At 38.0% G+C, this 15850-nt stretch overlaps 1 protein-coding gene across 1 annotated transcript in view; it reads right to left on the bottom strand.

Annotated features, from left to right (window-relative positions):
* The window catches only part of LOC108707176 (WSC domain-containing protein 2), a 178268-nt gene that overhangs the window by 12375 nt on the left and 150043 nt on the right, over positions 1 to 15850 (bottom strand). The window contains exons 6-8 of the mRNA XM_018244231.2: positions 11862 to 12036; positions 8465 to 8629; positions 3372 to 3572 (exon numbers count right to left, since the gene is read on the bottom strand). Coding sequence (XP_018099720.1) covers positions 3372 to 3572; positions 8465 to 8629; positions 11862 to 12036 — 541 coding nt within the window. The remainder of the gene's footprint in view (positions 1 to 3371; positions 3573 to 8464; positions 8630 to 11861; positions 12037 to 15850) is intronic.

Below are 15850 nucleotides of genomic sequence, written 5' to 3'. Positions count from 1 at the left end.
TATTGACATATTTAAAAAATAATTTGGGATTTTTTTTACTGCTTGCTGCAATATCCTTTTCTATAGCAATTTTAGCTTGCCTTATAGCTTCTTTGCATGATTTATTGGCCTCCTTGTACCTTATAAATGTTTCGGCTGTACCAGCTAACTTGAAAGCCTTAAAAGCACGTCTTTTCTTACCCACCTCAACACCAACGCTTCTATTGAACCAAAAAGGTTTTGCTTTGCAACGACGTTCCTTGCTTACAAGTGGAATATACTGACAAGTATATTTATTAAGCAGCATTTTAAAGACTTCCCATTTTTGTTCTGTGTTTAACCCTGTGAAAAGCATTTCCCACTTAATATGTTGCAGAGATGCCCTTATACTGTCAAAGTTTGCACGTCTGAAATTTAGTGTTTTAGTTACTCCCTTATAGAATTGCTTCTGCAACAGAATCTCAAAGGAGACCATGTTATGATCACTATTCCCTAAATGCTCACCCACACAAATGTTAGAGATGAGTTCAGTATTGTTAGTTATTACAAGGTCCAAAAGAGAGTTATTCCTAGTAGGTTCTTGAACGAGCTGGAATAAAAAGTTGTCATTCAGCATATTTACAAACCTACTAGCTTTTTCTGTCTTAGCAACCCCATTACCCCAGTCAATGTCTGGATAATTGAAATCACCCATAGCAACAACTTGACCCAGCTGTGAAGCCGCTTGTATCTGCAAGAGTAGCTGGGCTTCATACTCGACACTTATACGAGGTGGTTTATAGCATACACCAATGATAATTCTTTTTGATACCTTTTGCCCAGTCGAAATCTCTACCCAGAGTGATTCTACACCCTCACCAGTGTCAGCTATTTTTATTTCTTTAGCGCATGGCTTTAATTCAGGCTTTACATACAAACCCACTCCTCCACCCTTTTTAATCCCTCTGTCCCTCCTAAAAAGGGTGTAACCATTTAAATTCACAATCCAGTCACATGTTTCATCCCAGTGTATTTTTTTTAGTTGTAATATTGGTGCGTAGGCAGCCATCTCTGATCATTTTGCCTGGTCATGTGGTTTCAAAAAGAGTCAGCACTTTAGGATGGAACTGCTTTCTGGCAGGCTGTTGGTTCTCCTACTCAATGTAACTGAATGTGTCGCAGTGGGACCTGGATTTTACTAAAGAGTGACTAAAGTTTATCAGAGCACAAGTCACATGACTGAGGGCAGCTGAAAAAATTACAATATATCTAGCCCCATAGATTCAGCAGATTTCAAAATTAAATATAAAAAAAATCTTTCGAGAAATGGATTTCATTGCAGAATTCTGCTGGAGCAGCACTATAAACTGATGCGTTTTGGGGGGAAAAAATTACCATGACAGTATCCCTTTAAGTGAAATTATGTATATTGTTTATGTAAGGCTGTTCTTATCTAGTACTTGAATTTAAAAATGGTCTGTCCTGCTCTACAAGCACATTTCCAAATATGCAAGCCTGGATTTGTGAGGAGGCCACAAAGGTTAGGGTTAGTAGTACAGTAGGTAGGTGCATCCTCACCATATAAACTAAAATAACATCATATCTCACGAGCATCTGGTGAGCAATAAAATATCTGTAATGTTTAAGTCCAGCAGGCAGTTTAATTGGGTAGGCTAGAAGTAGCAATATTGCATGCAATAGATGGCTATTTATGTTTACAGTAAGAGACTAGTGCATCAGCTGGTTACTGCAACTAGACAACACAACAGCTGCAATATCAAGTGCAATAGCTCAATACTCTTAGTACAGATATAATATCAGATATAAACTATTTACTTTATACGTGCATATGATTTGTATAATGCAAAACAGAATTACTTTTTTAAAATCATATACATACAGCTAAATGCTACTGTATTGCTGGAGTTAAGTCACCCCTTGTGCCTTCTGAATAGAAGGCTTGGTGTCAGTGGGAAAAATGTTCAGACATTGCTTCATTGAGCTAAATGGAAATTAGGTTTGGATCACTACCAAAGCAGAACTGAAACATACGTATGCCTCCCCAGTGGGTGACATGTGCATGTGCATTTCAGTGTCTACTTAGGAGGTTTGTGTCTAGGATATGATTATAACAATCAGGTTTCTTCAAAAAAAACTTGATATACACACATTGCAATTTAATATTGCATGAGCTGGGAAACAAAATGAATTAGTTATGTACACAAGCATGTCATTTCTTTATTAACCTTGTCTGCTCAGGCAGCTGTGGCTTCGTTGCTACTGCCACTTGCAACTATTTAGTGCAAAGGAAGAGAGAGCTTCTTATAACGGAGATATGATATCACACTATGGGGCCCATTCACTAAGCTCGAGTGAAGGATTAGAGGAAAATAGAGGAAAAAAAAATTGATTTTCGAATGTTTTTTTTGGCTACTTCGACGATCGAATTGGCTACTTTGTCCTTCGACTACGACCTTTGACTTCGAATCGAACGATTCAAACTAAAAATCGTTCGACTATTCGACCATTCGAAGTACTGTCTCTTTAAAAATTTCTTCGACCCCCTAGTTCGCCACCTAAAACCTACCGAGGTCAATGTTATCCTATGGGGAAGGTCACCATAGGCTTTTCAAGGTTTTTCTGATCGAAGGATAATCCTTCGATCGATGGATTAAAATCCTTCGAATCACTCGAACGATTATTCCCACGATCGTTCGATCGAATGAATTGCGCAAAATCCTTCGAATTCTATATTCGAAGTCTAAGGATTTTAATTTGGCAGTCGAATATCGAAGGTTAATTAACCCTCGATATTCGACCCTTGATACATCTGCCCCGTGGTACACTAAATTGTCCTTTGTCCACTCAAAACTTTGAATAAGAAGCTAGGCATATAGAGTACATGGTTGAAGGCTTGAGATAACGAATTACACAACAACTCTTACCCATAACCCCTGATCTCGTAAAAGTTAAAGAAGAAATGTGGGCAATCCTAGATATATAGAAAGGGAAGTGGGGGGACACAGAAATCCGTTTGTATATGTCCTTAACACATAGCATAGTGTCATAGTAATAAGAAGGATTACCAGATCAGATGGAAGCACAGCATGGCTGCTTTGAACTAAGTACATTTAATTGTGCAGCATTTGGCAAGGAAACACGTGATTTGCTTTCTGTACTGTAATGCTGTTTTATTATAATACAGAATGATAGCACTGAACAATTTTGACTATTCACATATTTCTTGGCTTGCAACCCCCTTTTGGAAAGCAAGCAAGTTTCTTGTTTTAAATTCCACCTCTCAGAGGTTAACAATAGTATCAAATGCTTAAGAATAATATGCAGTACATTTATTGGCACAGGTAAAAAGTAACATATTTATTTATCTCACGACATGGAACAGTCAAAAATACCTTTTCCTTTCCAGTGTGCCTGAGATGCAAACCCAACATGTCCCCCATATTTCCGGTTAAACTCGGCCATCAGTGCTTTATATGGATTCCGGATTATCAAAACTGCAGAGTCAAAGTCTTCGATCTCCTTCCTGCCACTTTCATGAGTTTTAATGCAAACTGTGCGTCCATTCCGCCAGTGGTCTCTTTCTCCCTTAAAACCTGGAAATTCAGTGGAAATGTTACCTTCTATTTAGATTAAAAAAACTTAATCTGATACACAGATGAAGAACTTTTTTTTGTCCATATAAAAACAAGGAAAACAATAACCATGGACATCATGAAAGATGTAGGGAGTTTAGTGTATCCTAGTGTCTAGTGTTTGGTGTATTTCACCTGACATACATTAGATCAGTCCTATAAACAATAGCGTATTCTGAGCGTATAGGTACCAGATCTGCAAACACCCCTGTGTGACATCAATGGAAGTCAAGCATGCATGTGATGTCACTTCCTCAGTGTGCCACTTGAGAATTACAATTTCAATTGAAAAAAGACATGTCCATCAAGTTCTATATTATTGTCTAAATCGTTTCTTTCAAACCCTTGTTTGTGAATTCCACCCTCACTGTAGAAGATATTTTTCACAACTTATTATGGAACCTCCTTTCTAATAATCACAATGGATGCAACATGTCTGCTATAAATATGTACTGTAAATAAAGCTTAGAGAGTTTAGTGTATAGTTCCCTTTATATATTTATATACAGTTATCATATTTCCCCTTAAGTTCCTCTTCTCCAGTACAAACTACACTGGCTTAATATTCTTCTTTGTACTTTCTCTATTTCGATAATATCCCAGTATTGAAGACTAAAACAGTGCTGCATATTAAATGTGAGGCCTTACCAGTGATTTGTAAATGGAAATTGCTTCTCTTCAATGCAATCTATGCCCCTTTTAATGCAGTACAAAAATCTGCTGGCCCTTGCTGTTGGTTACTGCCATTAGTTAATACAGAAAAGTTTATTATCCAAAAGTACTCCATTAAGGATTTGCCTTAAATTTGTCCAATTTAGAATGGAAATAGTTTGCATATTATATTTTTAAATCCCATGTAATGATTTTCAATACCGAATCTCATTTGCCACCTAGCTTCCCAGATTGTTTGTCAAAATCCTGCTGCAAGGATACCACATCCTGAATTAAATTAATTGACCAACATAGATTAATGTCATCTACAAACATTAATACATTGGTTACAATGCCCTCCAAAGTCATTAAAGGGGACCCGTCACTCAAACAAAATTATTCCAAATCCTATTTTATCATGTTAGTCAAGCAAAATGAACTTTAATTACACTGTATAAATAATTTGAATATTGTTTCCATCAGTCTGGGAATTCATAATTATAGCAACCAGGAAGGAGCCATTTTGTGGACACTGTTATTAAGGCAAGTCTTGCATCATCTCAGAATCTTGTTTGTGCACCAGGGGACAGGGACCCAATCTCCATCCCCATGCCCTGGTTACACAATTAAATCGTTAAGAGAGCTGTGGGAATGTAGGGAGAGCGGTGACATCTAGGAAGTGCTAAATGGAAAGTGAAAGTAATTGCTTGCTCCGCCTCTATGCCTAGGCATAGAGGCGGGGTAGGCAATATTTGATTGACAGCTGATATTTTTAAATGAGTTTACAACAGCTATGAATGCTTTAATAAAAAAAAAAAATTGATTTCATGTTTAATTTAAAAAGGACTTTTATTATACAGATTTTTATGTCTGGGTGACGGGTCCACTTTAAAGAGATGCTGACACCAGAAATGTACTTTTTTTTAATCTATCATAATATTGACATTGCATGCTATTTGTAATTTTGCCAAAAAATATTTGCCCAATACTTTTACATTACCCACCTGATCCCCCATGTTCCTGTATGAGGGGCTGCCATATTTGTGCAGCAGTAGTTCATTAGCATTAGAGACAGGTAGAGAAGGGACTGCCAGGTTGGCAAACCAGTCAGGTTTAGGAATTTTAAGTAACAATTACTTACAAAAGCAGCCCTATCAGCAAAAAATTATCAACATTAAACATAAAAACCAAAATTAAAGTGGACCCAATACAAAACCTTGCGGCATCCCACTAAGAACCCTACTCCGAATAGAAAATGTACCATTGACAACCCTAAGCAAGTTTTCTTTACAGGTATAAGCAGATTACCAAGACCAACATAATATAGAGTAGAAAGCAGTCATTTTTACTGTATCAAAACTTTTGGCAAAATCCAAATGGTTTCTACTAACTTTATAATAAAGTGCAAATACATTTACTTGACAGGATCTGTCATTCTTAAAGCCATTGTGGGAAACTATTTGTGCCATTCTCTATAACATAATCTTAAATGTGATGTCTTAATACATTTTCAAATAACTTGCCCACTATAGATGTCATTATTATAGATGTCATTATTATTGGTCTATAACTCTTGGATATATTCCATCAGGCTCTGTGGCATGGCTCACATTAAATTCTAGTAAACATTTAAAGGAGAATTCAACCTGTGGGAAAAAAAAACCTGTACCCCCCACCCCAGGTAGACATCCCTCCCTCCTCCCCCCAGGCTAACTACCCCCCCGGGGAAACACCCCGTACTCCATACTTACCCCTCGGTGCAGATTCTTCCAGCGAAGTTCCGCGCATCCATCTTCGCACCCTCAGTAAGCTGACTGGGAGATCAGCAATTTCCATGTAATTTCGCGCATGTGCAAACTGCTCCAACTGTGCATGTGCAGAAATACCGATCTCGCAGTCAGCTGGGGGGAGGAGGGATGGAGGTCTACCTGGGGTGGGGGGGGTAGGGTTTTTTTTTCCCCCACAGTTTGATTTCTCCTTTAAGCACCAAACGCTGACTTTTGTATGTATTGAAGAAAAAAACGGAATTAACTCATTTTATTTTATTTAGAGTTCCTCGTAACAAAATTATTTCCATTTTTTATGAAGTCATATTCTTAACCAACATCTATTACATTGTGCTCCGACCATTTCTATTTTCAACAGGAGCTGAGCCTCTCCATCTTCTCTTGTGTGAAGTGGTCTGTAGAATACCCTACAATAAATTTGCCTTTTCTCTTATACTATGTAAAAGGTCAACCCATAAGTCCTCAGGCCTTCCATTTTCCACCATAACTTATTCTTTATATTGGCTTTTAAATCCAACTTAACATGCAGACATACTCTTCCTCTTCATCTATCTTTCTTTATATTTACTGACCCGTCATATGACTTATTCAGCCACGTTTCACCAATACCAGTGGTATAAAATTTTTCACCCTGTGCAATTAATTCCATCTCTCCCATTTTTAGATGAATAAATATGCATTAATTACTGATACTAGCATGTAAGTTGTGTATATATGACACTATTGATACCGTCATTTAAACCTCTACCCCGATTCTCCCCTTTTATGCCCAGATTCTCATCTAACTTGCTTTCCACAGAATTCTCACTGCTCCTTCCAGATAATTTTAAAATCTCCTCCAACCTTCTAGCCACCCTTCCATTGTCATTGAGGTGCAGCCCATCCTTGGCAAATAGCCTGTAGCCAATGAAAATCTCAAGCTCTCTAAAAATTGACAGTACTCCTCTCTACAACAGCCTCTAAGCTAGAAATGAATCCCCCTTAAATCTCACCTCTGTGGTACAGGTACCCTAAAAGTCCACGCCTTGAGCTTATTTGCTAGATATCTGAAATCATTTGTGAAGGTTTTTTCTCTTTCTCTAACTTTGTCGTTAGTACAAGTGTACCAGTAATCTGTCAACTCACTCCATTATATGAGGAACACTTGCATCAGACAAACAACTGTTTGGGAAGTAGGCTTCTTGAGACAGATTACCCAATCTGTCAAGCAGAATAATGCCTCATCACTTCTTTCATATTCTACACTTTTTACTTGGGTGGATAAAGATTCCGTTACAACCCTGTCCCTGTTTGCAGCTTGGTGATGGCAGACAGTTTAAAAGCAGACAGGAGAAAAATAATTGCAAAATACTGTACTGAATAAATCTTAATATGTCATAGGACATACATTTTGAATCCTATCAAAGACATAGAAGTCTTATTAAGCAGCACATTTAACTATCTGAAAGAAGAGGTTTTTATATCCTGCTCATTTGTAGAATGAAGACTGTTTTTGGTTTGTTTCTTTGACTTACATAATATAATCTGATGCATATCCATTTAAGCTTTAAATAAAATCATCTGCGTTGAAAGATTAATGTCTGTTATAAATTATCCTCTGTTCTTATATTGAGATGAAAAGAGATGCAGAATGTCCAAATAAACAATCTTTAGAGTAAATTATACTAGCCAGGCAGAGCATAAAATGTAAGTGGTTGTATTACATCAATTATGAATGTGTAATTTCTTTCTCTGAATTATGCCAAGCAATAAAGGAGCATGGTGGCTCATCTAATAGTTGCCTGGATACATTGATGCCCAGTGAAATGAACAAAATGCCCAGAATAAACATTAAATACTGGTTGACATTTGTAAACTACACAAAATTCTCAAATCACAAGTTTATTGTGCAGCATAAATATTGCTAATATGTATGAATAGATGTAATCAAGACTGAAGAATCACAGGACAATTGTGCAGGTATATGTTCTTGAATATAAAGAGCCTTTGGGTTTTAGAAATTGTTGATTTCTAAAGCAATGAAATGTTCATGTGTAATAGCAAAAAAATGAAAACTTTGTATAAAGTAAGACATAGAATGGAATACAACAGAAGATAATCTAATGCAGCAAAGAAATCTCCCCAACGTTCAAAGCAGCTACATATATGATAAACATAGGTTCTTGCACATATTCCATCCCTATCTTTTTTATACTTCATTTGCTTACTTTGCACAAAAACTCAATACAAAACCAAAAGCAACACACTGGGATACATAAAATAATGTAGTATAATCAGAAACCATCAACACAGAAGATATTTGTTTTATTTCTGTAAAGGGGAAAAGCTTATGCAAATGCTAGAATTCTATGTTCTCAAAATAATAAGTCATGTAAAAATTAATAGAAGCTGTTATATTTTTCTGCAGCAACCCACCTTTGTTATACAGCGATCCATCAAAGTAATAGCTGCCCGTGTAGAAACCAGTAGCAAGTTCAATTAAATGTCTTGCCCATGTGTTTCCTGCCCCAGGAAAGCTTGCCAAGGCTATAAGCTGTTTAGAGCGTGCTGGTAGAAATCTTCTGTCCATGCATCTGTTATCTGAATTACACAATAAAAAGATAGAGACAAGTTATTTGATAATTAAAATGTATTTCTTTCGGAATAAAGCATCAGCGGTGAGAAATAGGCATGTGTGCATGCATAATAGAGTTTCTTCTTTGTTCTGGTGTTCCACTAAATGCAAAATACTAATTTATTTACATATTTCAATTCAAACTTTTTTAGATCGAGGATCATTTATTAAGGGTAAGAATTTGCAAGACATTAATATTACTAACATGTATTTAGATAGCGCCAACATATTTCGCATATTGTGTTTTGTGTTTAGTTGCAAACAGTTCAGTCTGCAGTCTTCAGCATATTTGTAAGATGTCCTGAATAAGATATCACTGTTATATGGTTCCTTTGCATGTGGAAGTGCCATGTATTTTATTTATTATGTCCAGGCCCTCTTGGCTAATATACTCAAAGGAAGCACAACTGGAAAATGCTATACAACAATGCATTCTATGTTGTGCTGAACACTGAAAACTGCTCCAGAATATCTGAGATATATGCCACCTATATAACTCTGCAGTAGCTGGGTAGATCATCCCAGAATAAAATATACACAATATTGCCTAATAAATATATAAAAAGATAGATTTATATAATATTTAGAAGAATGTCCATTATTTAAAAGGAATGCATAATACAATAATCTTCTTTATATAAAAGCCAAAAGAAGCCAGTTTACATATATTTTTCAGGAGATTCTTTGAAGCTGAAGCTGTGTATGCAGATTTCCAGTGAGCCCCACTGACTTAGATGGAGTCTGTTCTCAAGCCAGTCTTGGTCACTAGTAGCCTGACCTTGAGACAGAACCACCTAATTGGTAGGGATGTAGCGAACTGCCGATTTGGTGTTCGCGAACGCCGTTCGCGAACACCGGCAAAAAATGCGAACGTTCGCGAACAGTTCGCGAACTTCGAACACCCGCTAAAATCGTTCGATTCGAACGTTCGAAGGATTTTTCATTCGAATCGAACGTTCGAAGGATTTTAATCGTTCGATCGAAGGATTTTCATTCGAATCGAACGTTCGAAGGATTTTAATCGTTCGAACGAATGGAAATCGTTCGATTTTAGCGGTCGAATGGTCGAATGGTCGAACGATTTGTATTCGAATCGAACGCGAACTCAAAATGCGAACGTTCCCAAACGTTCGCGAACATTAGGCGGACGCGAACGGTCGAAGTTCGCCGGCGAACAGTTCGCTACATCCCTACTAATTGGATATAGGAGCAGATCTTTGTTATTCTGAGCAATCTCTCTCTATGCTCTCCAAACTGGTACAAGTCTATAAAAACTCTGTGATTCCTTTGGGATTTTGACTTTTATGAGTTCAGAATCCCCAGAGCATGTGCTCATGTTGAGTAAACATTATCTTTTTACCTCAAGTGGCCTCCTGTAACAATTTCCACAACAAACCATTTGCAGATATGGCACAAGAGATGTGCTGCCTGCTTCATCCTGTCTATGGAAAGTGCGCTCAATGATCCCATGTTTCACTGTGTGTTTAGTAAACCTGTGCAGGCTAAGTGATTGGGAACAGGGAGAACATCATTGGGCACCAGCTCTGCACCCCATTTGAACAGATTAGTTTGTATATAAACATCTAAAAAAGTAAAATTGCTTTGCTTGCAGGGATTCAGCTAAAAAAAGTGTATATCTTAACTCCATTATGGATCTGCTTGTGTTATACGCTCCGACCAGTTTAGAGTGATGGCACACCATTATTTTCCTCCTAAACCCATACCAACTAATTATGGAACGTAACAATCATAGTAACTGCACAGACTGTTGTTGGGTCCATAGTCTACCCAGCCACCAAGCACAAACTAAATCTGCAGAGGGCAATTTGTGAGCATTTCTCACTTCTGATACACACATGCATTTCATGTTACAATTTCAAAAGGCCTCTGCATTTAGTCATAACAATAATTACCCATATGCAAGGAAATCATTAATCCAGTTAAATATTTAGCACTTAACATGCTGTGATACTGTTATAGGATAATTTAGACACATCACAAAGGGCAGATATAAATTGGTAATTAACAACAAACTATTATTAACAGATATTCTGATCCTTATATTTATGTATATAACCTTGCTGATTTGTTTGAGCTGTACAGATAAATATGTTTGTTACGAAACTGCAACCCTACATCCCTGCATGTTTTTTGCTGAAGATATTACAGTACTGTATCCATAGTATTTTCCATTATCTGGAAAGTTTTAAATTACAGGAAAGTTATCTCCCAAAGAGTAAATTTTAAGCAAAAAAATCTAATCTTTAAAAATGATTTATTTTTTCTCTATAATAGTAAAACAGTGCCTTTACTTGATGATAACTAAGCTGCATGAATCCATATTGGTGGCAAAGCAATCCTATTAGGTGTATTTAATGTTTAATTTTTTTTGGTAGCATAAAGATATAGTGATCTAAATTACAGAAAGATCCCTTATAGGGTTGCCACCTATCCGGTTTTCACCCAGACAGGTCCGGACAGGTCTTTAAAATGAACATCACAGACACACCCCCAACATCACAGACACCCCCCCGGCTTGCCCCCGGGGGTGTAACTTATATTTATAATAAATAAGAGTTAAGGTGGGCATATCGCGGAGAGATCCACTCGTTTGGCAATGTCGCCAAATGAGAGGATCTCTCCCTGATATGCCCACCTTGAGGTGGGCAATATCGGGCTGATCCGATCGTGGGCCCTAGGGCCCAACGATTGGATCCTAACAAATGGTATAGGGCGGTCAGATCGTGGGACCGCAACAACGAACCGATGCGGCCGCGATCCAACGGGATTTTTAGTCCCATCCGATCGAGATCTGGCCAACTTTCGGCCAGATCTCGATTGGGGAAGCCCGTCGGGGGGGCCCATACACGGGCCAATAAGCTGCCGACTAAGTCTGTTGGCAGCTTTAATCGGCCCGTGTATGGCCACCTTCAGTCCCATTTTGACAGACAGCTAGGTATGCTCCCTTTGCCTAGGCAATGAAGTAGAGCTAATTGTTTCAAAATAATCGACTCCAACACAAAGCTGCATGTAGAGAGATTCCCGAGAGGATGAGAGTAATTTGGCTATTTCAAAAATGTTACAGAATTTTAATTGATCATATTTAGAAATAATCTTAGTTTCATGTGATGAAGCTTTCATTTTTATCATAATTCCCTTTTAAATAAAAAAATCTATGTAATTAGTCTATAAACTTACCTTGTACTTGTGTCTGATAAACTATGAAGTAATCCGATGTGCCACAGCTTTCGAATTCTTCTACAATACATTTCTGAGAGCACAGCTGCTCGTCCTCCCGCTCATGAAGTGTGAAATAAGTGGTGGGGAAGGCACAGTGACAGACTGTTCCTCCAAGAACTGCCAATGGATATTCCTGGGGGAAGTTAGTTAGAACACTATCTTAGTGAACTGCACTGTTATATGAGACAAAAGCTGTCAGAGTTGATAATCCCTTACCAAAAAGAGCTTTCACCTGCTACCTGGAATGATTCTGCACATGATGCAAAATGGAGACACAGAGCTTACATGTTTTATTTAAAAAAAAAAACAATAAAGCATGAAAATGATCTCTCGTCCATTGTAACCAAACAAGCAAGGTTGACAGTTAGTATTATTTTGTACAACGGTGCAGTATATTCGGCATGGCTCTAATTAAAATTATTGACAAACAACTGTCATTCAGATAAACTAGTGAAATAGATGTATGTATATATACATCTACAAGGCACCATTACAATCAGAGTCTTGACTGGAGTAGATCTTATTTCTGCTACATTGAGATTGTAACCACACAAGTAGTGAAAGGAAAGAGTGGGCAGTACAACTGTAGAGTGGAGTAAGGAGTTAGATGAGGATAGGATTCGCCAGTAATTGGGGCAGATCAAGGATGAAACAAGAGGGGGTTACAGATTTAACAGCAAGTACATTGCCAGAAACTCTGTAATACCTGCCCCTACACACCTACATGGATCTATTTAAATGGCTCTAAAATCCTTGGGGACATAAGTTGGAATAATACAAGGTGTAGTCTATGATGCAGTAATAAAATGTATTTAGATATCCTGAGAACATTGCTCTGTTAAGTCCTTGAATTCACTGGACGAGCAGCAGCTGCCTGTTATCTTGCTGAAAAATAAATTTTGTTAAAGTATAAATTATTGCTGTCTTTGTTTTTGTTATTCTACAGCAATTGCTCTGCATTCATGGAAAATATCAGTGGGTGAGTGTGATATTTACCATCTTTTTAATCAGCACTGTAGGTGAGAGTATTACTAATTTATTAGGGCCGAGTGAGTTGTTGGATGGAAGCTCTAATTTCAGCAGCAAAGACACCAAACAAAACTATGGCAAAACTGTATCCTTTAACTTATGCAAATGAGGATGTAACTTGCTGTTCTTTACCAATAAAACCAGAGTGAGTTTCCAGCTTAGAAAGGTACCAGGCCACTTAATGTAATTTACAGCAGGCCGCTGACAAAAAAATGCAGTAATAATGGCAAGAATAAAGATTAAACAAAGAGCATGATTTATCTCACTGACACCAGAATTTAAAAGAATGCATTTCCATGTCATTGACCGAGTGTAATAATCTTTTCACCTGAGCAAACAAATTCTGCAAAGTGTGGGGATGGACATTGTGACTGCCTAGGCTCTCCTTGAAAGGACTGCCATACTCATTAGTTACGTAATTAAGTTGGGTTAAAAAAAAGGCATTAACTGAATCAGTCATCACATCATCATCATACAGGGCATTCCACAACCTAATTGCTCACACAGAGATATGACCATTGGCTAAATGTTTCATATAAACTGGAAAACTAGTACAAATGTGCATTTACTAAAGTAGTTAGAGAAATATTAGGTACATCAAACACACAAAGTTCATGCCCTCAAATAATAAGGTTGCAATACTCAAGAACAGTTTAATCTCATCTCTCTGTAACTGTCACGTAACACTGAAAAAGGGCAAAGCTTGGGCCCTTAGCTAAAAAGGGAGAACAAAAGCCCCCCAAAGTTCATCAAAAACATTGTTTATTTTAGTTTATTTTAAGTCTGCCACACATGTGGAAGTCCAAGGAAACTGTAGCACACTGATCCAATTTGTAGTGCAAAGAAAAGTGCTTTTATTGGCTCAAAGTAGACATCAAAAAGTTTGCCACACTTGTGGGTCAAAATCCCTCCTGCTTTTTTCCCTTTCTCTTGAATTGAATGCAGAGAAGAAAACAAAGTGCAACAGGAGTAGCCAAGATGGAAGGAATAGAGATCAAGGTGCACAGATCTGTAAGAACAAAGTACATCTGTGAAGTTCATGTAGGCTGTGTGTAATTATTGACATTAAGTATTGCATGGGCCAGACAGGCATGACTGCTTAGACATGCTCATTAGCTTAGTCCTTGATAAACGAGTCCCGCTTTGGCCTTGCTCATTAGTGGTGCTTGCGAAGCAAAGCATCACTACTGTTATCTTGCAAACTTATTTTTATTCTTCTTCCGTATGAAAGTTTGGCGCGTAACTAGTCCCGCACAGTTTGTCCTAGACCCATGAATGAGGTGTCAAATCGTGCGGCTTAATCGGGAATGGGGTGGTATGACTTTTCTAAGGGGTGGGTGGTTAATTGCCTCTTGCGGGGGCAATTAACCACCCCGAAAAGTCCCATAGATTAACATTGAGGCCAACTTTTGACGGATTCTAGCGCAGAGAGGGAATCTTGTAGAAATGTTAAATTTACCACATTTGAAGAGGTTTGCGACCTGTGTCAGATGATACCCCACACGAGGGTATAAGTTTTACCCCCGGGGCAGGAGAGGTCCCCAAATTTGCCCCATTGACTTATAATGGGGAATTTATCGAATAATTAGTTTGTCGCAGACCCATGAATGAGGTGTCAAACCGTTCAGCTTATTCGGGAATGGGGTGTTGTGACTTTTCTGTCCTATTTTGGGGACCCAAAAAAGTGAGCGGAGCCGCAAACAACCAATCAGATTTTCCCTATTGACTTCAATGAGAAAATGTAAACAGCTGTAATTCTCACAGTAATAAAGCCAGAGCTCCCAAACTTGGCACCGTGGGTCACTGGGTGACTGCAGCCAAAATTTACAAAAATTGGGCGGAGTCTACAACAGCCAATCAAATTTCAGCCATTCAATTAAATAGGAAAATTTTAAACTGCTGCCGCTCTTAGACGGTTAATGGCAGGGTCCTCAAACTTGGCACAGTTGGTCACTGGGGGACTGGGATTAAAATTAAGAAAAAGTGGGTGGAGCCAAAACCAACCAATCAGATTTCTTTGATTGGTTTTAATGGGAAAAAATTAAGAAGGCTGCCATTCTCTCAGTATTGATGTCAGGGACCTTGAATATCACAAATGTGGCCGCTGGGGTTTCCACTTCAAGTTTAGAAAAAGTGGGCGGAGCCACCAACAACCAATCAAATTTCATTCATTGATTTTCAATAGAAAAAAATAGAAATGCTGCCATTTTTACACATTAAATGACAGCATTCCCAAACTTTGGTATGTTAGTCACTGAGTGACTGTGGTTCACAATTAGGAAAAAAAGGGGCGGGGCAACAACAGCCAATCAGATTTGGGCCTGAGTTTTGCCACGGCAAGCACCACTCACATTTTCTTCAGGAAATGTACCTCTCTAGTTTACTATATTATATTAAGCAAATATTTCAAATCCAATTGCTTTTTAATAGGGATATTTTCTGCAATAAACAAATATATACAAAAACAAAATGAGGCAATTGGATAATTTGCATTTGTAATGTATATAAATTGCTGCATTACTAGACATACAAACTATACTAGACCTACTAGACTACAAACTGCTGGCCATCTATATGAAAATCATAAAATATGGCTACCAAGCAAACAAGCCACTGCTTCCAAAACATAACAGTTGTACAGTGTCATACTAAAATACAAAATGATTTACAGTGTCTATGGTTCATCAGCATCAACTAGTGGAGGGAACCCTGTACCATGGTAATAAATCAAAAGCAGGTTATGTTAACTCATGTGGTGGCACAAGTGCAGCAGCGGCACTAGGCCATAGAAGTGAATCCAAAAACCCAGAGACGCGCTACAAACTGCTGCCGTTGACAAGGAAGATTTACAGAACAACACAGAGCCCAGGGTTGGGAATCATAATAATCATTCCGTTATCAGTGCTTGATGAATAGGC

Source organism: Xenopus laevis, chromosome 1S (genome assembly GCF_017654675.1).
Source record: "Xenopus laevis strain J_2021 chromosome 1S, Xenopus_laevis_v10.1, whole genome shotgun sequence".
In the NCBI taxonomy this organism is placed as follows: Eukaryota; Metazoa; Chordata; class Amphibia; order Anura; family Pipidae; genus Xenopus; species Xenopus laevis.
The sequence above is the reverse complement of the archived record's forward strand: the minus strand, read 5'-3'. Positions and strand labels throughout refer to the sequence as shown.